Source organism: Chrysoperla carnea, chromosome 2 (assembly GCF_905475395.1).
Source record: "Chrysoperla carnea chromosome 2, inChrCarn1.1, whole genome shotgun sequence".
In the NCBI taxonomy this organism is placed as follows: domain Eukaryota; kingdom Metazoa; phylum Arthropoda; class Insecta; order Neuroptera; family Chrysopidae; genus Chrysoperla; species Chrysoperla carnea.
In genome coordinates, this window is record NC_058338.1 from 18,036,419 (window position 1) to 18,064,316 (window position 27,898).

A 27,898-nucleotide genomic window follows, 5' to 3' on the forward strand; every position below is an offset into this window, starting at 1 on the left:
CATGAATATTTAAAAAGATATACATCTATCTATATATATTATACAGTATATATTTTAACATCCTCTTACAAAATTCTTGTTTTCATCCCGAAAAAAATGGAAAAGAAAATTTTATGATATCTTTAGCCCATTAAAATTTATCATCCATTTCATCTCGCCCCATTAAAATTTATTGAAGAATTTTCTGCTTATATTTGTTAGGAGCAAAATATTTTTTAATATTTTTTTATTTGAGTTAGCTAGCAACTTCAATATCTTGAAAAGTATTAATCGTAGAATAAAACGAAAGATATATAAAGTGTTTTATGTGTGGATATCTGATGGTGAATTGGCTGGCCCCATTGATATCATTAACAGTCAAAACAGGTCATAAAAAAGGAGAAATTTGAGTGTAGAATCTTAAAATTTAGAATTTTTCATTTTATATAATGTAAGCCTTTCTAAAAAGCAAAGTAATAGAGAGTTAATTTTGCTATGATTTATCATGAGACCATGTTTTTTCTCTTTTAATATGTACCGACTTGGCTTTTGAGAAGAAACTCAAAGTCCAATTTTAAATTGCCAGCAAGTTTTTTTAATGTTCGAATTATTTATTTGAAATTATATTTAAATTTCCGATTATTTCTAGAATGAAATCACAAAATTTGGATTGTTTTTAACCCCTGAACCAAAAAAGGGATGTTATAAGTTTGACCACTATTTGTATGTGTCCGTTTGTTTGTTTGTGGCATCGTAGCGCCCAAACGAATGAACTGATTGATTTTTTGGTTTCGTTTGAAAGATAATTTAATGGTGAGTGTTCTTAGATATGTTTCAAATGCGAGTTTAGGGTACCGTACCCGAAACAACTCATAAATAGGTGATGATCTTCAAAATCGGAGAAAGCTTTCAGGAAAAAAGTAATTTAATGGAAAGCGCGAGTGTAGGGTTCCGTATTCGAAAAATTTGTGGGGATTTTTTTAATTTTGTACAATTTATTTTCGATTACTAATAATATAGTATAAACATTTATCATAAGTTGTTACAAATAAATTTTGGTGCAACTTCTGACCATTTTTTCTGTAATGTCTCATTTAATACGTAATTCTGTAAAAACAATGTAAAATGTTTTAGTAACATTTGTAATTTGTTACAGTAATTATATAGAAATACAATAATTAGACTTATCAAATAATATTGGCGAAAAGTTCTTAATAAAGGCCATATCTACCACGGTTTATATTATAATGTGTTCAAAGCTCAGTGTTCACTGACATGCACGGTGAAAATTTTTATAGTATCCTCTACAAACGAATAATAATGGTTGACCATTTAGGATTTAAACAAACCCGAATCAGAATCGTAAAGTTAACAATAAAAATAAGTTATGGTTTTAAGAAATAAGACAACAAACGATTTTATTAAAGTATGAACTACGCCCTTTTTACATTAAATTTTACGCTACATTTAAAAATTTATTTTATAGTTTTTAGTACATATTTCAATAACTTGGTTTTTTAAGCATAATTTTTACTTCGTTTTTATTAAATCGCTTTCTTATATTTCCTTTTTCTTACTCGCTTTTATCTTGTATTGTGAAATTTTCTTTACTTAGCTCTTCCAACATGTTCTGATATAAATATGATTCGTAGTAAAATTTAAAAGGACCCTGCATTTTGCTTAGAAAAATGGCTTTTTTTCAAATCTATAGATTTTTTTATGACACTTAACTATCATTAAAATTTTTCGAACTGTTTTTTGGAGACGTCCATTAATCAGAAAAAAATAACATCACAATCACGGGCAATGCTCTGTGCACAGTTTTGCTGGAAAAAATACATTTTAATGCTGTTTTTGCAATGCTATATTATATTAATAAGGCACTTCCATTAAAACCCAGTAGTAATTAGAACAATTCTGGTTTTATTAAGTCCCAATTATCGAGTCTCCACTGTAATTACTTTTATTATCAAGCTCTGAATTCTCTTTTTTCGATAATTATTAAACTGAACTTTTATTTTTGTAAAGTTATTATGTCAATATAAACTTACAGTTAATCTTTTAAATTGATGAAACCATTTATTTTAAATAAATAAATTTTATTGTACCTACTTAAAGTATTAAAAAAGGATAAAATTAGCTGCGAGTAAAAGCTAATGATAAAATAAATCAACATAGAATGAACAGTGACATAAGAATAATTATCATAATGTTATAAAAGCCTTTCTTAACAATTTTATAAATTACATTTCATCTTTCTATATTAAATCTGAGATTCCCTACGATAAAGAAATTTTGGTTTATGAAAGTAAATGTAAACAAACCGTGGGTAGGTTAATACGTTTCGATCGACACCTCAACGAAGTCGATCATTTTTGTTCGCTCGATTTCGATGACGAAAAAATGACCACTAACGTACCTAGGTACACAAAATTGTTGTCAATGAAAATTTCTAATTTGAAAATCGGTGCCATTACAATAGCTTCCTATACTGGGCAGTTAATAATCGATAATGTACTTATTTTGACACCGGTTTCTTGATATTCTTGTTCCCCAGCATAAACCTTCCCAAGTTTTCTTCACAACGATCTGTCCCTTGCTCACCTCGTCCAAAATGTTCCTGAAACCTTTTTAATATCATCTTCGGATTTTTGATATTGCGCGTCTTCACTACCCTTTTTATATTTAGAGCACCATTCCGTCACTTCTTGGGCCCACTTTTCTGTCTCAATTCTTATCGGATGTCTTAGTTTGTTTTCTTAGTTTTTTAGATTTAATTTTTTCTTTTTTCCTTCGAGTTGTATATAACATGGATATTTTTTAGAACCCAGTACCAATCTCTTCCATTCTATGTTTATTTTATTTTTGATTTCTTTTGTTGTGCGGTCTGCGGAAGATATTATTTGGCCCAATTATGTATGCTCTTTTATATATTTCAGTTCAATAACGTTGTTAGGCTTATTAGGAGTTTTAACGTTATTTGTTTTATTTTGAATAGAGACATATTTACGACTAAATAATACCCGTAAATATGGTAAATGGACGAAAAAAAGCGTGAATAATTTGAATTATTGATTATTGAGATAATAGGTTATTGAAATAATTATTGAATAATATTATGCTTTTATTATACAATTACGATTTTATCAAGGTGCAGAACGAGTATACATAATGGGTTCACATATTACAATAATGAAAAAATTAAATAAAAGATAGATAAAATTTATGTAAATTGATATATTTAGTAAAATTAATAATCAATAGTTTATATAAACTTCGATTACATTATTAATGGAATAAAAAAAGGAACAATTCAATTTACTAATAAATGAAATTTTTTATTATTTTATAACTTAGACATTAAAGTTATGTTGGGCACAAAATATCCTGCAACTGCAAAAATATATAATATATTGTGTGCAAGTGCTGCTTATAAATTTGATAATATAGATATCTCTCGTCAATTATCAATACTCTAACTATACTCGTCCCTGTTCATCAAATGATGGATCTTCGATGAACTCATAATTAAATTATTAAAAGTTTGTTTTTATATCATCGACAATCTTATATTTTTATGATATTATTATAAACTACAATATTGTCTAAATATTTAAGATAGTTTTTTTATCACACTCTCTATATTTTTCGATATCGAAATATCCAATTGAAAAGGATAACCTATATGATTGATTATTATTTCAGCCAACTTTTAGCAATAAAATAATAATAAAAAGCCCGATGAACTAAGAATTTTTTGTGATTTTTGGAAACTTTGTTAATAAAAAAATTTATTTATTAAGTTTTATTGAAGTCTCTAGTATTATTCAATCCTTGCATATCTCCTTAAGCAAAAATTAAAAGAATTTCTACTTGAGACAAATGTTTACCATCTAAGAGAATTCGTTGAATAGTGATTGCAGATAATGATTACTTTGTGCTTTTATACCAAGAATAAAGATTATTATTATTGTTCTTTTTATTATTTTTCTTTCTTACCGTGTACAGAGAAAAGTTACTAAAAATAACAAAATCTGTTTTGATATGTGCAGATGGAATATTCTTAATTAGAATCATGTTTTCTCAATAATTGTTGCGATATTGTAAAAAATAAAGATACTTTACTCTTTTTTTTTATTTCACTATTGTGTTCTAGTTCATGCAAGACTTTTTATCAAGAATTACTTTTTTTCATAAAATAATAAAAAAGTTCTCCATATAATGCTAACTTAATTGGACACACTGTATAATATATTTATAATGGATAATGGATTATTTATAGAATATCATTATTTTGTCTCTAAAAATTCAATAAAATTGAAAAAAATAAGATTAACTGAAATATTCAAAACTAATCTTGAAACCAAGAAAAATATTGGCGAGATTTAAGATGTCCCTATTTTTTACAACGGTATCTCAATTAAAAGGATTTAAAAGGCAAAGAGATTTTTGTACGATTATTATTTTAGCAAACACAACAATTTAAAGTCAAGTTTGGTTTATTAACTCCCGAATCAAAAAAGAAGTGTTATAAGTTTGACCGCTGTGAGTGTGTGTCTGTTTGTCTATCTGCCTTGATTTTTTTTGTTTCGTTCGAAAGGTAATTTATTGGAGAGTGTTCTAAGCTATGTTTCAAGTGCGAGTTTACGGTTTCGTACCCGAAACAACTCATAAATAGGCGATGATCTTCAAAATCACTTCAGCAAAGAAGGCTTTGAGGAAAAATGTAATAAAAAAAATTTATTTGAAAGTATTCTTAGATATGTTTCAAATGAGAGGTAAGAGTTCTGTAGCCGAAAAATTTGTCGGGAGCTTTTTACATTTTCTAAATTTTACTTATTTTGTATAATATATATAATTAAAGCATTACAGGTAAAAAACAGGTAGGGCAATTTGGCGCATCTTCGAAATGAACAAGTGGTAGGAGAAAATTTTTAATCTTCTATTTCGAAAACTCAAAAATCTTCTAAGATTAAAAACTTTAGAATAAGGTAGAGAAATTAATATCCAATCATTTTTCGGAGAGATATAGTTGTATGAATTGTGTAAAATAATTATTCTTCAATACTTTTGATAAGTGTCCTAATGATAAAAATAAATTCACCGTGTATTGTAATGTATAAAGTAGTACATAAAAACCAGTACATAAATAAAAAAAACCATCCTGTATTATAATATAACACAAACATATGTTTTTTATATGTTGATACTCACCATTTTACAACATAAAATAACTAAATATATAAATAAATATATAAATAAATAAATAAATAAATAAACATACAAGATTCACATCTGTTTTTTATATGTTCTATCATATATTTATTTATATAATGTAAGTTCTTCTTGTACCTTATACTAACTCTAACTCTAACTCTCTAACTTCAAGCTCAGAATGTGTATGTGTGTGTGTGTGTATGTAGTGTGTAGTGTGTACTATGTATTGTGTAGTGTTGTGTTCTATCGCATTTCTCATTCTCAATGTAATAATCTACAGTGAAAAGCATTTATACCGACTTGGCTTTTAAAAATGTATGTGGTCACTTTTACTCTAGGATATATAAGTCATATTAATTAGAAAGTGTGCTTTTAGTATGTGTACGTCTCACAAGCTAACTCTTTTGAAAAATTATAATAAAAACAGTCATTGGACCCTTTATTTTGGGGTACTCTAAGCATTTTTTGTACCATGACATTTTAACCTAAACCTCGACGTTTTTAAGATACAGGTGATTGAAAAAAAAAAACCTAATTTTGGTGAAAATTTGATGTTGTCGAAATTAACGATTATTTTGTGGTTACAATCAAATACTTGACTTGAAACTTGTTGTATCTCTGTTTTTGGAAGAATACTTTGGACTATTTTTCTTGGTAGTCGAAATACGTATTTATAAAATACAAAAAACTGATCTAGGAAATTGGTGCAAAAATCGAAATTTATTTCAAAATATCCTAGAGTTTTCATTTATTATCTTCGATAATATTTATATGTTCTTAGCTATGTTTCAAGTGTGAGCTTAGAGTTCCGTTCCTGAAAAAAACAAAAAAATTGGCGATGATCTTCAAAATCGATTCAGTTTGAAAAAGGCATGACATAAAATTAAATAACTAATATGGAAATGAATGGTCAAATAAACCTGGCTCAATTCATTTTGAAAAGTGAAATGGTAAAATACTTAGGTTATTCAAAACAATAATTCGAAAGAACAAACTCAACTCAAATATTTCAATTTCAATTAAAATATTTCCAAAAATTTGTCCCAAAAAATGATAGCTCTCCTTTTCATCTCATCTGTCTTTGACCATCACTTTGATATTGATTTAAGAAGGAGTATTATAAGTTTAAAGTGGTTATCTGTGCGTTTCTCTGTGGTATCGTAGCCCACCAACCTTGATTGAGAACATTTTATAGTTAAGTTTCCAAAAATCAGTTTACAAGGAATAAATCGCATTTGTCGGGAGTTTTTTAAATTATGTAAATTTCACTTTTTTAAATAAATTTTACTTTTGGCTCGAATATCAGATGCGAACTATTTGTTTTTGATTGTGTATATTAAAGAACCTTGTACTGTCGCTATAAAACTTTTCACTGTACAATAGACATACATATTAATACAATATATATATATATATATATAAGAGAATTCCAACACACAACACAATATAAGTACCAACATAACATTATATAACATACCTTCATAACATTTTATATTTTATTTTAGGTTGGTATGTATATGTATGTATATGTAACAACAAAAAAAGGCGTTGTTTTATTTTACAGAGCTTTATTTTATACTGAACAGAGCTTTATATTTTTGGTTATATTTGATTTTGTATGTATATGATATATATACCTACATATAGTTATATACAGTATGGTTTATATGAATTAGACATAATATAAACTAAATATATTAAATAATATATTATACTTTTAATAGCCTTTATTAACGTGACCTGGGAACATCACTAATGGCGTCTAGTAAGTTTTTCATGTTCAATCTTTAAAAAATCTGCAATGGTCTATGGAAACTTAAGACCTTTAAAAAAGTGGGCTATTTTAGGTTGAATGGCTCTTTATCGCACATTCTAATTTGTTGGCTGGTTGAGAGATAAAACTAAAAAAGTGCAACGACCCCAAAGACCGACATGTACTTTACACAGGAAACTAAAACTAGACTAACTAAAAAAAATGAGTTGTGAGTTATTAGAAGTTAAAGATAATGAAGATAATTTAAAGTAAGTACAAGAAAATTTTATGTTATGTCAATAGGTAATCTACGCACATATTGAGTTGAATACGAAATCGAAAGAATGTCTGATATGAAATATATATACCACGTATATATGAAATATATCAAGGTATACTAAGTTTAGTCCCAATTTTTTAACGCTTTAAAATATTGATTCTACGAATGAAATTTTGGTATAGGCGTTGAGAAAATCCATTTCCGTTTGTCCTTTCGTCTGTCCGTCGGTCTCTGAACACGATAACTCAAAAAGAAAAGAGATAACAAGCTGAAATATAGCGTGATCAGGACGTAAAAATTTTTTAACTTTTTTAAAATTTTTTATTTATTATATCATTTATTAATTGAATTCAACTTACTTTTCTAGAGAAACGCTCCCGAAAATAAAAGACAAAAACTGCCTCAATACTGTCCTTAAATGAATTACAATTGATGATATTTTTTTTCATCATCGTTCTAACTACAAAAGTTTATATTTTCTTTTAAAATTTACAAAAACTATTTTTTGTTTAAGAACAACATATTTAAAAATCAACCTGTAATATATATGTATTTTTTGATAATTCTATTTCCCTTAGAATAGCCCGCTTTAGGTGCCTTCAGGTATTCGACTTTATTTTTAGTTCTATAAGGAATTCTATTTTGGAGTATTATTATATTAACATATTAAAAAAAAAAACATTGCCCTAGGGTATTTTATCGGTTGACATACAAATAACTCACAATATAAAAATGAACATTTTGCGCCCATGGTAATTTTTAGCAAAAAATTGGTATATGGTTGACAAATATGACATTTATCATCAATCAATAAGAAATAGACTTTTTACAAATAGACTTAGTTAAGAGTGAAGTTCGCACTTCGTTGTCAATTTCATCCAAATTTTTGCTTTAGCTAGTTCGTTTTTGCGAATTTCTTATTATTGATTGAATTGATTATAATAATAATGATTATTGATATGATATTAATTTTAAGTATAGGGTAAAATTTTATCCTTCTTCAGGTACTTTTGATATAAGCAAAGTAGTGTACGACTGATCAATGTTTGTAGGTAGCTATTTAATGTTGAAAAAATTGTGCAACAAGTCTAAAAAACAATTAAAGTTCTATTCAGGAAATCGAAAAAGCAATTGAGTCTATTATAGGATGCTCAGAGAAAACGGCGCTCATCAGAGAAACTTATAGAGTTTCCAAAGTTTTAAGCACATAGTTCTATATAATGATCCCTCAGGGTAAAATGATCCCTCGTTGTTTTAATTGAACCATTAAACCCATCTAGTACATTCATCGATAGATGGTTTCCACGTAATCAAATTAATCTTTCAACTAAGACTTATGGCGATGTATAGGCTATTTTGTGTTTCGTAATAAAATGTTAATTTTACTGCTTATGATAAGACAAATTTCAAAGTAAAATTTCTTTCTGTGTGTTAGTTTTTGCCAGCTGGTTGTTTTACTGTTGACTATTAATAATATTATAACACATTTTGATAGGCCTAAAAAATTTTAACGTCATTTTTTATGACGATATTCATGTGTTACGAGTAAAATGATCACCTTTAAAAACGTTAAAATGATCCCTATTTTGTATATAAATTTATAATAGGTAAAACGATACTCCATCATATGACGGGTCTTGAATGTGTTAATTTAGATGATTTTACCAGTGATTTTTGTTTTCATACTAATCGTTGATGCAATGAAAAAGAACCAGTAATATTTTATGGGAACTGTTTGGTAAGAAATGCAATTCGATCATTCTACTCACCTACAAGTTGTCAGGAAAACGGTTATTTTTTTGAAATATTGAATAGTTCCAAAAATTTGATAACTTCCCCTACTATCATGTTTAGGGTGCGATCGATTAAGGATACCTTGATAAATTAGGGTGCGATGCATAGAATATAGTGATATTGCACGATTGATTGCATATCACTACATAGTATAAAACAAAGTCGCTTTCTCTGTCCCTATGTCCCTTTGTATGCTTAAATCTTTGAAACTACGCAACGGATTTTGATGCTTTCTTTTTAATAGATAGAGTGATTAAAGAGGAAGGTTTATATGTATAATAACATCCATTAAATAGTGGAGAAGTACTGCTATTTTTGAGGTTTCTAAAGTGATGTCGTAAATAATTACATTTTTTCCGCATACATTGCAAACGCAGGCTGAACCCTACGAGTTTTATCAAAATAATGTACTAAGTATTGTACACATTGAAAAGGTCTACAGAAAAGTTGCACCCGTGCGAAGCCGGAGCGGGTCGCTAGTTAATAATATAATAATTTAGTTGTTATCGATAAGCTTTTCAATAATTACATTATCGAAAAAATTCAGAGAGACTATTTCCACTGTTAACGTCTTAAAGAACATGTAAATGTAAATAAGTAATCCAAGATACGATACTCTACCCCAACTTTATACAAAAATAATTATATCGTATTACACGTTTAACTCCAAATTATGTTATTTAAATATTTACAATTAAAATGTTAAATATGTTTGTACGTATAATAATTTTTTATTTTCTCTAAAAAGTATATATAATGTAATGAAAACATTATAAAAGTATTTAATTGTACATTATATACAGGAAGTTGTTTAATATCATAAATAACTCATGTGTACATACATTTAAATATAAATAGATAAATTAAACACCCTATATACATGATACATATACATAGTATAATATAATGATTGCATGTTAAGTTAAGATTGTTGTTAACATATAATATAATATAATAAAATATAATATATTTATATATAGATATATGTATTATATTATACACATTTAGATTATATTTATATAGTTGTATTTTAATACTATACTATCTGGACAATATATCTACCCTTTATTTTTTAATACAGGATTGAGCACAAGTCTGGACACCTTCGTGGTATATCCGTTTATTAGAAGTGAACGACAAAGATTAAAAATCAAAAGTAAATATACATGTAAAAAAAAAATTAAAAAAAGATCAGGAATCTATTTAATAGTGCTAAAAGTAACTGTTTGTTTTTAACCCCCGAACTAAAAAAGGGGGTGTTATAAGTTTGAGCGCTATGTGTGTGTGTCTGTCTGTGGCAACATAGCGCCTGAACGGAAGAACAAATTTTAATTTTTTTGGTTTCATTGGAAAGGTAATATAACGGAGACTGTTTTAAGCTATATTAAGCTAATTATTATGTGCGAGCTTATAGTTAGGTTTCCATACCCAAAAAAAACTAAACAATTGGCGATGATCTTCAAAATCGATTCAGTTTGGAAAGGCATGACATATAATTTTAATATATAAATAATTACTAAGAAAATGAATGGTCAAATAAACATGGCTTAATTCATTAGGAAATGTGAAATGGTAAAATACTTAAGTAATTCAAAACACTAATTCAAAAGAACAAACTCAACTCAAATATTTCAATTTCAATTAAAATATTTCCAAAAATTTGTTCCAAAAAATGATAGCTCTCTAAGTATCCTTTTCTGTAAGTATTAAATCTGTCCTTGATCATCACTTTGATATTCATTTAAGAAGGAGTGTTATAAGTTTAAAGTGTTTATCTGTACGTCTGTGTGTTTCTCATTGGCATCGTAGCCCTTAAACGGTCTAACCGACTTGAATGAGAACATTTTATAGCTATGTTTCCAAAAATCGGTTTGCAAGGAATAAGTTTTTTGATTGTTAATCCTTTATCATCTTTCTAAGTTCAATCTTCTCTTGGATTTTTAAGAAAAACATTTTGTAATGTTTCTTTGTCAAACAACATATAGGTTTCCGTAGGTGTTCGGTAGGTATTATTTAAGAAGAAATGTTTATTAAAATTTGTTATTTCCGTTTTATTTTTTTCCTACGCATTCTTCTTAGCAAATCCTTTCGTACGACACCCATGTACCTTACCTTATCGTGGGAGTGCATACAAAATAACTAGTTCGCCATATTGTATTTAGAATTACGTCATCTAAACCATACATTGTCATACAACCTAAACTAGTATGCAAAATTTCAATTTAATCGGTTGACGATAGCTGCTTTAAAAATCAGTGGCAATATTTAACCCAAACCTACATACATACAATCATTGCAAGTAAATAAAAGCTTGTAATTACTATTCAAATTAACATGAGCTTTATTTCTTTGAGCTGTATAATGCATTTTGTTAAAATATAACTTAGGACCCACAATAAAAATAGTGTGTCTGTTTCAGGTAGGTAGTTAATGTTGCACTAATTAAAGAAATTGTCTTCTATTTCATATCTTCACTTGGTAATTTTTATATAATTCTCTTTTCTAATACTTGATTTTTTTATTTTGCTTATTTTCATTTCATTTAATTTGTTTAGTCAGGATCATTTTAATTCTAAAATAATTATTCTGTTTCATGTTTAGTTAAAAATTTTCTTCTATTTCAGATTTTCTTTTAATATATTTCCATTTATTTTTGTACCTATTTCATTAAAATTTATTTTTTCATCTTTTCCATTTTTTGTTTACTTATTTTCATTTCACAATTATTTTGGTTTTTCTGTTATATGATTATTATTTTAAGTTATTACTTATTCTCTTTTGTAGAATTGATGTACCTCAATTCTAATTTCTTTCTGTTTCCGATCTACTTTTTGGTTATATTTTTTTTAAATTTATTACCTTCCTTATATATTTTATTATTTGATATCTCAAGGATAATTCTCAAGGGTTTAATATTTTTAATACCTAAATTCAAATTTTACATTATTATTTAAAATTAATCTTTCATTTTCAGGCTTAATCCTTTAAAATTTTACTTTAATATTTTGTTTGTTTCGTGTAAAATTTATCAATTATTTTGTTACAGGACGGTATACATATATTTTTATACCATGTATATATGAAATATATCATAGTACATTAAGTTTAATCCCAAGTTTGTAACGTTTAAAAATATTGATGCTACGAACAAAATTTTGGTGTAGAGATGTTTATAAAATCCCCTATTAGTCCATTTTGGGTTGTCTGTCCCTCTGTCCGTCTGTCTGTCAACACGATAACTCAAAAAACGAAAAATGATATAAAGCTGAAATATTTACAGCGTGCTCATAACATACAAAGTGAGGTCGAGTTCGTAAATGGGCAACATAGGGTAATTGGATCTTGGGTCCGTAGTACCTATCTTGTAAACCGTTAGAGATAGAACAAAAATTCAAGTATAAAAAATATTTCTTATAAAAAAATAAACAACTTTTGTTTGAAACATTTTTTCGTAAATATCACTGTTTACCAGTGAGGGCGCAAATTATATAGCATATAATACATGCATGGGAATATCAGTTATGTATGTGTAACATGTATGTATATGTAATGTGAGAGTGTAATCAACACAGTCTATACATGGTATTTCAACAATTAACTCTGTCAATGATATGTTTTCACTTGTTTATTTTGTTATTTTATTAGTTTAAAAGGGTTCAATGCTACTGAAAAGGATTGCCAAAGCAATCGAAACCGGTCTAGCTAACTAATAATAATCATTTTTTTATAATTTTAGCTAAATATTTTTATTGCGAGTCCTGCGGGAGATATATTTTAACAAAGTGCTTGTAATTACTGGCTATCGGGCTATCGGCAAACCACCACCGTGTATTTCAAGATTATATTTTGTGTAGTTGTATTTTAATACTACTATTATATCTATAAATATATCTACCCTTTATTTTCTATACATATATATATATATAAATGTTAATGTAAATTATATACAACATACATAAAATATGTAAATAGTAGGTAGTACCTACATTATATACTCATACCATGTATCTACTATATTATAACAATACAATAGTTACCTACCATTGTTCACCCTCTATCATCTATCAAACCTCCACCAAACCAAACTTGTATATGCAAATATATTATTTATAATTATATTTATTTATTTTTTTGTATTATAATTATATGTTATTATTATATACCCATGTATGCTATTATTATTGTTATTAATTATTATTATTATTTAAAATATATATTATAAATGTTTATCAACAAATTAATTATAATTATATTGTTCATAAAACAGCAACAACCTTTAAATCATAATCAATGTTAACGGTTTAAAAAAAAAATGTAATCACTGCAATGTTTAAAGTAATTACTTTAGTGAAACCTGTGTAGATGATTTAGTTTTTACAATTTTTGTTCTGTCAAGAATACTTCTATGAACCAAAATCGAGGCCATGTGCTGACTCTCGCAAGAGTCTTGATGTTACTTTTGTTTCCCTGTTTTAAGAAGGATTTTTTTTTTAGAAGATATCAGAAGAACATTAGGAAATTTCGCAAAATATTCAAAATTAATTTTAATTAACTTGCGTTTTCATCCACGGAGCCCGGAATATTTGTATATTAAAAGCAGATGCCTTATTGTGTGGTGGTAGCCAAATAATAAAATTACTGTCATATCTTCAGTAGCACTGGCAAGGTTAAGACCATAACGATTGACGTAAAAACCATCAAAATCGGCCCACGCGTTTTGTCTTTAATTTGCCACACAGGAACACACAAATATGTATATATAGACCGATAAACACATTACCACACCTTTGCGTCACGCAGTCGGGTAAAAAACATATTAAATGAAATTTCCAATAAAAAACTTGGAATCCACATTCTGTTTATATAGGTTTGTTTGTAGTGTAACACAGAAATTAGTTTTTTAAATGTGTTCTTTGATACGTTGAAACCTTTTTTTTTTTTCTGAATTTTATACTTCATTATCTACTAAACAAAATTTTAGCTAAACTAAAAAGACAATTTTTATTTTGAAAAAAATTAAATGTGTTAAAAGTAAAACTTAAAATTGTATGGATACGAAAAATTAAAATTGTACTTTGACTAGGTTTTATATTCTTTCACTTACAGGTCAATATGGGAGCTTTATCAATCGAAGACCATTTTGAAAATAGCACAAACAAGACAAAAAATTTTAATATAATATGGCAGTGACAATTTCCATTACAGCTATTGAAAATAACATCATCAAATAATCATGACTCAGCAAATGATAGAAATCTCAAGTGGTTGTAAAAGGACTAATAACTATTGTACATATTGTTATTTTCTTATACATTGTTATTTCCTTATTCGTTGCTTCTGGCAACTTATTATATTTACTTTATTATTATACTTATTTAACTATTTTGACAGCAGAGAACTTTTGTGGAGATTTGGAAAATATTTAGGGGTTAAAATATACAAAATTTTATTTAAAAAGATTATTGTCTAGAGGACGCCGGAGAGCAAAAATGGATAGCCAAAAAAATACGAAAAGCAACAAAAATTCGGGTGTCATTTTTAGCTTAACATATGCGTGAAACTCGAAAAATATGTTTAATCGAGAAAATAATTCAAACAAAAACCGTTAATTTCAAAAACACAAATCTTACACGAATATTCAATTCAATTTAAGTTTTCCGGTTTAATTGAAACCTCCTTCTAATTCATAACTGGCAAACATTAGACGAATACTTTAAATTAAAAAGTTCTTCTTTATAAAAGCACAAATATATAATAAACTACATATCGTAGCTTTGTGTGGCGAGTGTTTCTTCATCCAATTTTTCGACTTGGTAAATTTTTTTAATACATGAAAGTTAATGGGTCTATTATCAAGGAAAAATAATAGGCTAATGCATTTTGGCAACTGGAAAATTCGTTGAATTGGCGTAGAGAAAATCTTTATCTATCAAACCCATGAATTTTTTATCTGATTATTTAATTCAAAAACTTGGCTCAAAATTGAAAATTTAAATTAAATTCAAACCATTTGCCATAAATTTTTCGTATAAATAACTCTTAAATTAAGATTTTTTAATAATTTTCATGAGCTTTCTATTAATAAATAAAAAGAATATACACCATCTATTCAAATGGACAAAATTGGTGGAAGCGCGGATAAATAAAATGCAATATATCCTTTTTGTATTAAATGTATAGTTCACTGCGCCAACACCATTATCATCCAATACCTTCGCGGCTTAAAGTTTTCAGAGTAGAATTGAAGAAATAGTAATAATTCGCTTCCGAAAATGAGAAATAAATTAATATAAGCAAAAATAATAAATCAAGAAAAATGCATTTTGTATTTGTATGGTGCAATGGACGCTGAAATGACTGAAAGTATTCAGTCTTATAATTTAATTAGAAAAATTTTACTCAAAAAAATAAAATTCAGGCAAAATATCTTAAGACGAATAAGTCAAGTAAAATGAAGTGCTTTCTTTCTGGACTGCCTTTATTTTCATGGTACGTGTACGACTTACGAGAATTGGGTAAATTATGCAACGGCTACGTTACGAATTTTAATGACATATTTTGAGGTCATGAAGAATAAAGTACATAAAATCTTCCTTCCAACTTATTTATGAATTTAATATTGTAAAAATATATTCACTGTTGGTATTTTGTAAGAAAACAAGTGATATTGCTCTAAGCAACTACAACGTTTCATATAGTTATATGTTTTTTTTTAATCCAAATTCTGCGTATAATACATATGTTACAAAATAATTTTGAACAGATCAAATGAAAAAGTTTGTTATTTGAAAGTTGATAAAAAATATATATAAAAGATAAGTTTTAATAAAATATAATTAAAGTATTTTATTAAGGAATATAAATATTTAGGTTTAACATAAAATATAAAATACATATTATATTTAAAAATAGATATAATGAAAATATATACAGCATGTCTAGAAAGGTACCGATAAAAGGTAAATAACGTGATTTTCCCAATTGAGTCAAATATTTGAATATGGACGAGTTGCTGTTTAAAACATTGCCAAAAAAAACCTCTCAAATTACTCAAACAAGTTAAGGTATAGCGAAAAAGTATAAAGAGAATTTTTATACCATGCATATATGAAATATACATAGTATATTAAGTTTAGTCCCAAGTTTGTAACGCTTAAAAATAATGATGCTAGGAAAAAAATTTTGTCATAGGTATTCATAAAATCAACTAATTAGTCCATTTCCGGTTGTCCGTCCGTCCGTCCGTCTGTGGACACGATAACTCAAAAACGAAAAAAGATATCGAGCTGAAATTTTTACAGCGTACTTAGGACGTAAAAAGTGAGGTCAAGTTCGTAAATGAGCATCATAGGTCAATTGGGTCTTGGGTCTGTAGGACCCATCTTGTAAACCGTTAGAGATAGAACAAAAGTTTAAATGTAAAAAATGTTCCTTATAAAAAATAAAAAACTTTTGTTTGAAACATTTTTTTGTAAACATCACTGTTTACCCACGAGGGCGTTAATTAGGTGCAAATTTTATAGTATGTATTAATATAGGAATATCAGTTGTGTGTGTGTGTATTTAAAAGTGAATATCTTTTGTTATTTACGTGACGTCAAAAAAACAAACGATTGCGCATCAACACTGTCTATACATTTTTGTATGTGTTATGTGATAAAGAAATCAACACTGACTATGCATGGTATTTCAACAATTAACTCAGTCAATTGTTTCTTTTCACTTGTTTATTTATGGTATTGTTAAAGCTTATCCACTTACGTCCCTTAATCTATAATTCTAACAAGGCGTGGGAAGGGTCTGGTACGACCCTTGAGATACACCCAAATAACCTCCCAGTATAGTAAATAGTTGTAAATATTTTAAAAAGTAAAACCGACCGACTTGAAACGACTCGAGTAAATGTTATGAAATTCTTTTCGTATCATATTGCCATTGTCAACCCCAGTAGCTCAGTTGTTCATGGCGTAACAAATTCCGTCCGCGTTCTTTTCGGATCATATTGCCGTTAATACACTTCGATCGACATTTCAACGATGTCGATGTACACACACACACACATACGCACTTCTTCTCCAAATTGGTGTAAATGTCTTGTCCTAACCATGAAACGTAAAGATATGATGAAATTTTCGATTTCGAATTGGACCCATTACAAAAACCTCCTATACTGGGAAGTTAAAAATGCTATGAAATCCTATTCGCAAAAAATGGTTTGGGATTTATCATGTTTGTAAATTTACGACTTCCTAAATGTTCCTAAATGTAAATTTAAGACTTAATCTGGACAAATGAAATTTTGACATTGAAATTTTGTTGTGAACAAAATATTTTTAGTGCAAGAGACGTTATAAGGTCGACCTTTATCCATCTGATAACCAGATGAGACATATTTTTTATGATTACTTTTTCGTTAGATTAATTGAATTTTAGGCATGTTGATTCACAATCAATAAACTAAAACTTTTGTTCTTTTGCGATCACTTTTTAAACAGCCTGTATATAATATGTAAGATAAAATAAATATAGATGTATATGAAGTAAAATAAAGTTAAGTAAGTAAATAATTTTATGATCAAACTTTGTATTTTAATATGTAAACTTTATTTATATCTTATAGTTAAGGTAGAAAGTAAAGTACCTACCAGCTACCTGTACTTATATTAATAAATATATGTATTTTTTAATAACATTACTATATTAAAATGTATATTCATACTTTTTTAATATATTTTTATTAAATATAGTTAATATAATTTAATTATATTAATTATAATTAGGGCAACCAGAAATATAAAACAATAATTAAAATTTACTTTTTAAAACATTTATAAAATATTTCTCATAAATAATACTGTTTTTTTTTCAAAAATTATTCCGTCTAAAGTTGAGAATCCTAAACAGGGTTTCTACTCGAGAATTTTGGAGAAATTTGTCTTGAGCCAAAACGGGGGAAAAAAACTCAATGCCTCAAGGGCTCGAGAAATCAATAACTAAAGAAAAACACGCATGTTTATAAGCTTTTTTTTAAGGAAAAACCTTTGATTCGACTCCCTTGTTGATTATTTTTCGGGTTACTGGTTTATATTTTTATAATTTTCTAAATTTGTTCTAGTAATTATTTTTAATTTAATTTTACTTATTACTTTTTATTTAATTAACTGTTGTACATTTGGGAACTGGTAGGAACCCAATAATTATAAAAAAGTTAGTACTACCCTTTTCTTTACTTTTTATATAGACCAGCCGCTGATTCGAGTTAGTTTTCTAAATGTATTGTTTGTTGTTGCTTTAATTTTTAATAAGTAAGTTTTGGATGGGAACATGGAACAACAAAAGTATAAAAATGAAGAAGGGATTAAAGTATGTGTGCTGTGCGGCGAAAGTGTGAATGAAGGACATTTGTTGTTTGACTGTCCAGCGTTGAACGAGTTGCGTGCTAGAAATATTCAGGCTAAAGTGCCAAATAGGCAAATAAATGAATAAGCTAACAAATTTTATTATTAAGGCTGTGTCAGAAAGACGATCTAGATTTATATAAATGTACGATAAGTTTTAACTTGAATAATTTTATGAAAATTGTGGTAAATAAATATATTTGTAAAATGTAGTTGAAATTGATAACCTCCAAAGTAGTAAGTCAAATAAATAGGTAATAATAATTATAACAATATTAAATTAGTGGTTACTAAAACTTTATTTATTTATGGTAGCTAAAACTTTATTTATTTTATCTCATTTATCAGTCTAATTTGAAATGAAGCAAAAAATGAATTATATCATGTTTTATTAAATATTTCAAAATTTTTCAACATATTCGAAATTTTTATTTTAAAGTTTATTCCTTTTAAAATACGTCTTTTACAATCTTTAATGTTCTGTTGTAAATTTTATATCAGAATCGACTCTTTTAATTAAAAAATTTTTTTAACTTAACGTTTAAAAATAAAAAAACCGCTCATATACAAAAAATTACAGTAAATTTTTGTGGACTATACAGCGAATCATTATGAGCTAGGTAAATTCTACAGTTTTGAAACATTTATAGTTTTTAGGATTAAAACATATTTAAATGTACATTTACTCATCCATTTACTGGAAAATTGAGAAAAATTTTGGCAGATCCAATACAGATAGAAATTTCTACAACTGTTTTATGTTTTGTGCGCATAAAAAAATTTGAATTTATAATAAGTCCTATTATACATGCAAAAATTTTGAACCAGACACCCCCCTTGGTTTGAAAAATCACCGCTGTAGAAATGTGGAGTTATGTATGTACACACGAGTGAGATATTGATCGCTACATACGCTACCGACAACATACATATTCAAGCGATGTACAGTTAAATTCAATGTATGCGAATCAGTCACTGGTTCAATTTTAAAAATTTTTCAAATTTTCCAACAACTTTAAAAGTTAGTAACAGAATGTATTTTAAGAAAATAATAAGCGAATAATTGAAATAACTAGAAGAAATAATTTGAAATAACTTATATCCATATAAAAATGAATCCCTATTCCTCCAGATCACGCTATAAATTGATAACGGATGGAACAACTTCGATAATTCATTATTGTTGTTTTAATTATAGTCAGGAGAAGATTTGTATGGAAGAAAAAATTGAGAAAGTTGAGCGGAACATTAGAAAATTTAAAACAAAATATTAAAATCAATAAATGGCGGAAACGCATATAAATAGTGCATTATATTACCTTACTATGTAGTTATGTATTTATTTAAGTTCCCACTATATTTATCTAGAATTGTGAACAGGTATTTGAATAGTATCAAGGTAGTATTCATTACTATTCAAGTATTATGAATAGGTATTTATTAGAACTACAATCGCAGCGAGCTCCACTGTCGAAGGTTTCAGCCAGGCCAAAGGCCGAAGTCCTGTTCAAGAGATAGAAGTAATATTTGGGTTTAGGGGGCGGGCTAAGCAGAGGATGGGCTTGTGGGTGGCCTTAACAGACTTAGCAGGCGGGCTAAGCGTAGTATAGCTATTAATGAATTGGAACTGCAGGTTAATTAAGACTAATAATCACTGATCAATAGTTACAATTAAACAAATCGCAGGTCAAACGAAGTTCAATGTCAATTGAGATCTATTTTTTGACATATAAATGATAACATCTTTTAAAATATTTATCATTTGCGTGCCAACATTAAACATATATTTATTGAACATATATTTATTGCATAAAGAAAGAATAACCATATTGTTTTTGGACAAAATCACATGAGGGGAATAGGTAGGCCACCGGAAATTCAAAAATATCGTCGGAAAATACAGAAAATTAGACCCAAAAAAAATTCGATAGAATTAATACTTGAAATTTTAGTCCGTATTTGAGTAAAAGATCAGTGTTATTTTTTTTTTTCAACGTCGATGATATCGGTATTATCTATTATTCACAGAAAATTTATTCAAAGTTTCAAACCGACGCGATAATAATTAGAAATGGGTGAAAATTGGGTAGAAAGATTTGTGTACAAGCTTAAAAAGCTAAGTAGCTACATATTACAACTATTCAAATTAATTTCAAACAAACTCATTTATTTGTCGCATATATTCAAAACTACACTGATGCACATATTTCTGGTTACTTTAAAATAAAATACCTTTCACATTGAATAATAAAATTAAAATATAGAATGTAATAATACTACTAACCTATATAATGGTATACCAGCATCATCTTGAAACCAAAATACCATATAAACTTTATCATGGCCTGGTGGTGTTACATTACATGGTAATGACACTGTGCGTCCTTCAACAGCTATTACATCTATGGCGGCAACTGTAAATATAATAATTATATATTAGATATTATTATTATTATCATTATTATTAAATAAATATAATGCATTTAATTTAATATTAATTAAATTTTAAATACAAATTATGATATATTATTATAATATTTGTGGGTCTTTATATAAAATACAGTGAGTCGCATTTGTGTGTTCGTGTTCGGGGATGTTGAGCTTTTCTGTTGATGTTGAACTTAAAATAATAATTAGGCAGTGTTTTAAGGAAGTAAGAGCAGGATAGACTTATTATTGAACATTTTTATACCAGGTATATGTGAAATATACATAGTATATTAAGTTTATCCCAAGTTTGTAACGCTTAAAAATATTGATGCTACGAACAAAATTCTGGTATAGGTGTTCATAGAATCATCTAATTATTACATATTCGATTGTACGTCCGTCTGTCCGTCCGTCTGTCTGTGAACACTATAAATCAAAAACCAAAAAAGATACCAAGTTGCAATTTTTTACAGCGTCCTAAAGACGTAAAAAGTGAGGTCGAGTTCGTAAATGAGCAACATAGGTCAATTGAGTATATGTGTAATGTGATAGAGTAATCAACATTGTCCATACACGGTATTTAAACAATTTACTCTGTCAATTGTTTGTTTTCACTTGTTTCTAATCTCTTTGCATTATTTTGTTTTATACAAATACGTATTTACAAATATTAGATAATTAACCTTGTACTTGGACTTTGAATAAAATTTGGTAGATATTTTTATTCTTATATAAATTACTAGCTGACTCGGCCACTGTTGCTGTATTTCAATTATAATACAAACAATTAATATTATACAATAAATTATTCAATACACATAATTAAGAGTAATATATTTATTAATATTTATAAATAAGAGCAGAAATTAGCCTAAGATTTTCAATTCTTTATTTTGAAATTAATTGTTTAATTATTAAATTTGCACAAAAAGTGGAATAGATCCCAAAATCCGACATGTAGGTTACCCAGGAAACTAGAACTAATCGATCGACTCAGCTTGCTGTGAGTTTTGAGACTATGCCAAAACATTTTACAATCTGTCATTTTGTATTTCTTGCCCAATATTTATGTTTTTTCATTCCAAAAATTAGTTGTGAGTTATCAGAAGTTAAACATAATAGAGATAATTTAAAGAAAGTACAAGTAAATTTAATGTTATGTCATATTATATATCCTGATCAATTAAATTTTGGGTAATGTACCCACGTATTGGGTTGACTACTAAATCAAAAGTATGTTTTTTTAAACTAATATTACAATTAATTCATAAAGTATAGAAATAAAGTAGCTATAATATTTAATTCTTTAAACAATCAAACAAGTATTTGACCTCTTAAATTAGCAATCTACGAAATTTCATTGAAATCGATTAAGTGGTTTTGGAGATTAGTGTAAACAAACATCGTGACACGGTATTTTTATATATTCAGATAATTGTGTTTATTTTGATTGTACAAGATATAATTAACTTTTATTATCAATATTAATTTTGAAAGTACCTATTTATTGGTATCGATTCATAATTATTATCTAATCAATACATCTTTAATTAAATGAATGGGAAAAACATCTTTTTTTTTAAATCAACATTTAAATACGTAGACATCTTAAAAATTAGCAACCTTGAAAATTTAATATCTTTTCAGGTAGTGGACTCAATTTAAGTACATTCATTGAAAATGTGATTTGATTTTTTAATTATCAAATAATTGTACTTTAAATGAAAATATTAAGGTGATTAAATTGTTTAATACTTTGTACAATATAATATTATCCTATAAGCGCATAATTGCACCACTTGATATATATATTTACAACTTGTCCATCATTCGTCCACCAAAATTTACTTCAACACCCCCAAATGCAAATTTTCATAAAATTCAAATGCCTTTCATTAGGCACTAGTGTTGAGCACCCCACACACCCTAGTTGAATTTGTTTATCACACACGTACCAACCAAGTTGACAACTCTAATATCAAAATTACTCGCACTCCAGAGAGCTCAGTACTTGAAACATATCATGATATATTCAGGATACTCAAAAATTTTTTTTCTAAGGATTTTTTATAATTCACCGAGTGTATAAAATCAAATTTAATTGTGTGCGTCATTCTTTGTGTTAAAATTCGAAAAAATTGATAATTAATTCTTCGAAAATATTGTAAATCAATTATAGAGTAATTAATTACATTCATGAACAAAAAAGTACATCATTTTACTCAGAATAATATTTACTTTATTAAATATAATATTAACATTATATATAACTCCTTAACTGTAAGGTATTGGAGAAAAGCGTAAAAAATATCTTCGAATTAAAAATAAAAGTATTTATTATTTGGTATTTATATAAAAACTGAAACTGTGCATTAAATTTCATATTTCTACGATCGGTGATTTGAATTGCTTTTGTATCATTATCGTGAAATCATGAAACTTAGAGGTCCAATTAAAATATCGGTGTAATAGCTTTAGAAGTTTTTATAATGTTAAACAAAATTGAGAAAATTAGAGACGGTTTTGCTTCGCAAACAGATTTGTATAGTTATAATTTCTGGAATATAGTGTTTAATAACGAATTTAAAGGGTGATAAAGGACTTTTTGAGCCAACTGTATAAACATCATTTACTTTGCTAACCAATCTTTATACAGTCATAGGAAAAAGTTCGCCAACCTTTAAATTACTTTCAAATTATTTCAAGATAGAAAGATGAAATTTATATAAGGGTGACTGTAATAGGAATTGTTTCGAAAAAAAACCCCATGGGTGGAGGTGGCAACGAAGTTTTTTAATGGAACGGAGTATCGAGATGATGTGTTATTCGAAATGATTTTCGAGACGAATACAAGGGATTTTGAAAAGTTACCTAAAACGTTTCGTGGTGTAAAAAATGAAAATTGGAAAAATTAACAGGATTTTCGAAGAATAGAAGTACCCAGAACAGGTTAAATAAGAATACCCATAACATATCCAAATTTAAAATCGTTAGGATAAAAGGTATAATTGCAGTGCTCGAAATTCAATTGTAAAAAAGTTTCACGCCAATCAAAGAATGTTTCACGCCAATAGAAAATTTGTACATAACAACCTTAAACGATTCATATTATAATCACGTTGAATTCTTATAAATTTTAGGTCTTCTTGTAAATAAAAGGAATTAAGTATTTAAAAGAAATTGAAAGGTTTCAAAAATTTTTTCCATCACTGTATTCCATACATAATGAAAACTGTTTTATAAAACTTCAAAGTTAAGAATTCTACAAGGAAGGTAATAAATAATACACAACATATATCGTATACAGTATTTCATAATAATTGCACACAAATCTCCATTTTCTAGAACAGAGATGGAGAATAATCTTTAAGAACTTATATTTCTGTTGTTCTGTTATCGATTTCAATTATTTTCCTTTTGCTTTTTATGTTTAATTTCCACATAATATAAAAACATTTCATTTTGTAGCAGAAATAAAATAAATACCTATTCTTACTTGTGGAATTGTCAGGTATTTACTTCATATTGCATTTATAAATCAAATGCAAATTCAATTCTAGGAAGTTCTATTATTTATGTTTGAAATTCTCGTTCAACAAGATTTTGTTATAAATGGTATCGACATATATTGAACGGTAAAAGGATCTTTAGATATGGTGCAAACAAAGCTGTAAAGATTTGTACAAATGATTTGACCATGTTAATTGGATGTAGATTATTCTGAATACATTGAATTAATGAACTAAATAAAACAAAGTATTACTAATTGCTTGTTCAATAAATTTTATAATTTAAAATATACAGAAAATTTTGATTGAATTATTATACCATGTATATATGAAATATATCATAGTATATTAAGTTTAGTCTCAAGTTTGTAACGCTTAAAAATATTGATGCTACGAAAAAAATTTTGATATAGGTGTTCATAGAATCATCTAATTAGTCTATTTTCGGTTGTCCGCCCGTCCGTTAAAAATGTTTCTTATCAAAAAATAAACAACTTTTGTTTGAAACATCTTTTTGTAAACATCACTGTTTACTCACGAGGGCACACATTAAATGCAAATTTTATAATATGTATTAATATGGGCTTATCAGTTATGTATGTGTGACATGTATATGTGATCGAGTAATCAACACTGTCCATACATGGTATTTCAACAACTAACTCAGTCAATTGTTTGTTTTCACTTGTTTTAGTATAAATTACGCTAGGAAATGTTCTTGGACAACTTACTTTTCAAAAGTTTCTGTGAAGTGCATTTATTATCACGTTATTTTTAAGAGTTTATGGTCATGGTTTAAGGTCTCAGAAACACAAATTAAGGTATCATATAATATAATAAGGTTGCCAAACATTTTAAACATAACTAATGATTTTGCCATCATATATTACGAGAAAAAAGTTGCATTTTGGGCTACCATACGGCTTGGTCGCAAAATTTTTCGTTGAAAAAACTGTAGCAAACCTACCCTAAACTTTTACATCAGCAAATCTATTTACAACGTTATAAATTAAGTTAAGTTAAAACTGAAGTAAATCTTAATCATGATAAAGTAAATGATCATAATATTAAACAGATGATATTAAATAAGTATTATAAATTTAATTAATATTTTATAATTAGTTACATAGGTAATGACATTCAACTCTTTAATCTATTTTTATACTTGAATTTATGTTGAATGTTTGAATTATACGAGTATATTGTGAACTCTACAGAGTGGACCATTTCAATCTATTATGGCTAGTGGCTCGTTTTGTAGTTAACAAATAAAAAAATAACTTTAAAAAAAGTTGCAGATTTTAATGGGGGACATTATGTTCTGACAACAGCTTGAGCCTTGTTCTCCGGGTTAGCTTAATAATCAATTTAGATCCTAAAAGGTAAGGTATAGAATAGAATAACACTTTAAATAAGAAAGTGAATCAAACATTTTTTTTATTTAAAACATTTTTTCGAAAATCGTTAGCTTTCGGACCTGATTAGTTTTGTACAAAGATTTTTCTAAAGCTAGTGTATTTTCTTTAAATTAAATGCAATAAATAATGACATATTATATTCTTAAGTAAAAAAATGTTAATATTATGAGAATCAACTTTCTAATTAAAACTGTTATTCTATCTCTCACCTGTTACAATATTAATTGACTATATTAAAGTAAACCGAAGAAGTAGACCCAGAACATGATGTTCCCCATCAAACCCTGCAACTTTTGTTTAAGTTATTTTTTGATTGGTTAACAAAATAACGAGAAAATAGCCATAATATAATAAAATGGTCCACTCTGTATATTAAAATAGAATGTCAGTCAAGTTAGTCTAAATGTAGCAATGTTGCTTGAATTTTTATTTATTACCTTTGCGGTTTATTAGCATTGAAATTTAATTTTATATTCAATAAAATTATTAATGTACAGTGTAGTTAATTTTATTGTGCACACGGAAATTATAACCAAGCTGAAGGTATGATTCAGCAAAATTTTCCAATTTCTGTCTGCACGATATCAAGAGGATATCATGGTGGTAAAGCTCATCAAATAATGTCATTTTGATAACCTAATAGCAGGGGCGTACTCGTAGAAAACATTTTCTAATTTGAAATATTTTAGAGAGCGTAAAGATCTATGAAATTAGACATCAGACACACACAAATTTTACGGGATGTTACTGCATCAAAAACATTAAAATTTTATTACGTATTTTTAAATTGTCTTATTAGGTATAGCAAAAGGTAAGTGGCCCCATGAATTTGTATATTTTCAGAAATATTCATAAGAATTAAAACTCAAACCCAACGACCATGCTGGAATTGATAGTGATGGCGCCCTAGGCCCGAGGCATCACAGAGTGCCTTTTTTGTAAAGAAATATGCGGGTTCGGATAACTATATTTTTAAAATCAAATCAACAATTTAACCCAAATTTTTTAAAGTTCGATGCCGCAAACATCATAATAATACCATTGATTTTCATTGAAAAATACTAAAATATGTGCTTGCTATCGGATACAAAATAATTTGTGGGAACAAAATAAACTTGACAATACTGTATATTATATGATGAATATTAATGGATAAGCAGTAGTAAGATGGTTAAAAAAAACAAGTTATATGATTTAATTAGTAATTGTATGGCCAAATTCCATCAAATAATGATATCATTTTTAAAAACAAACCATAATATTAACCTGTGATTTCCGTAACCTAATCAACTATTAAATTTTTCAGTGATGTATTTAAGTTGTGCGTAGCGGAAACTACAGCTCATCCCTCATTTTTTATTTTCAGAGAATCTTTGAAATTTTTTATCATTTAAGTAACTTTTAATTATTGATCATTAATAAGAAGTAAAGTTTTTACAATGAAAAAAAAACACATTTGTGTGAACGCCTAAGCTGGATTTAGGCTTATGCACATGAGGTTCGTGCCTAAGGTACAATTTTAGGGGCGGCATAATTTTAAAAATATATGATTTTTTAATTTTTAATTTCAATAATCATTTTTTTTAGAACTGATAATAGAATATTTGGATTAGGATACCAAAAAATAAATAGTTATAATAATCACATCAAACTGTGTCTAGAGCGACGTCAAGCCTAAATCCACCACTGGTGAATGCCTTAAAACGTCCTTAAACAAACTTAAACCTTCGTAATTTAAGATGCCATGAGATGGTTAACTACTACAATCTACTCATTAAATTACAAAAAACGTTGATTAATGATGGAATTTAAGGTTTCTTTTTGTAAATTTTCATCTTCAAAAACTGTAGCTTAGAAAATAAAGGTCTTAAAACCAAACATCGTCAGATTTCAAAAAATTGTAAGGTAAAACAGTTTTTAGAGAAAATTTATAAATCTAAAACATTTAACCTTTAAAGCTCAAAAGTCAGATTATGTGCTTTGTATGACCAAGACTCATATCAAAAGCCTCATAAAGTAGGTAGTCTTAGTATCAGCGGACCTCAATTGCATATTTACATAGATGTGAAAACTATTTATAACTACATCGTTTTGAACAAACGTGGCGTGGCGTATCGATA

General features: G+C 27.4%; 1 protein-coding gene across 1 annotated transcript in view; it reads right to left on the reverse strand.

The window, feature by feature from the left end:
- LOC123292516 (neural cell adhesion molecule 1-like) overlaps positions 1 to 20,806 on the reverse strand; it is a 56,335-nt gene extending 35,529 nt beyond the window's left edge. Inside the window, exon 1 of the mRNA XM_044873230.1 lies at positions 20,706 to 20,806. Within this exon, the coding sequence (XP_044729165.1) occupies positions 20,706 to 20,749 (44 nt within the window). The 5' untranslated portion in view covers positions 20,750 to 20,806. The remainder of the gene's footprint in view (positions 1 to 20,705) is intronic.
- Positions 20,807 to 27,898: the final 7,092 nt, after the last annotated feature.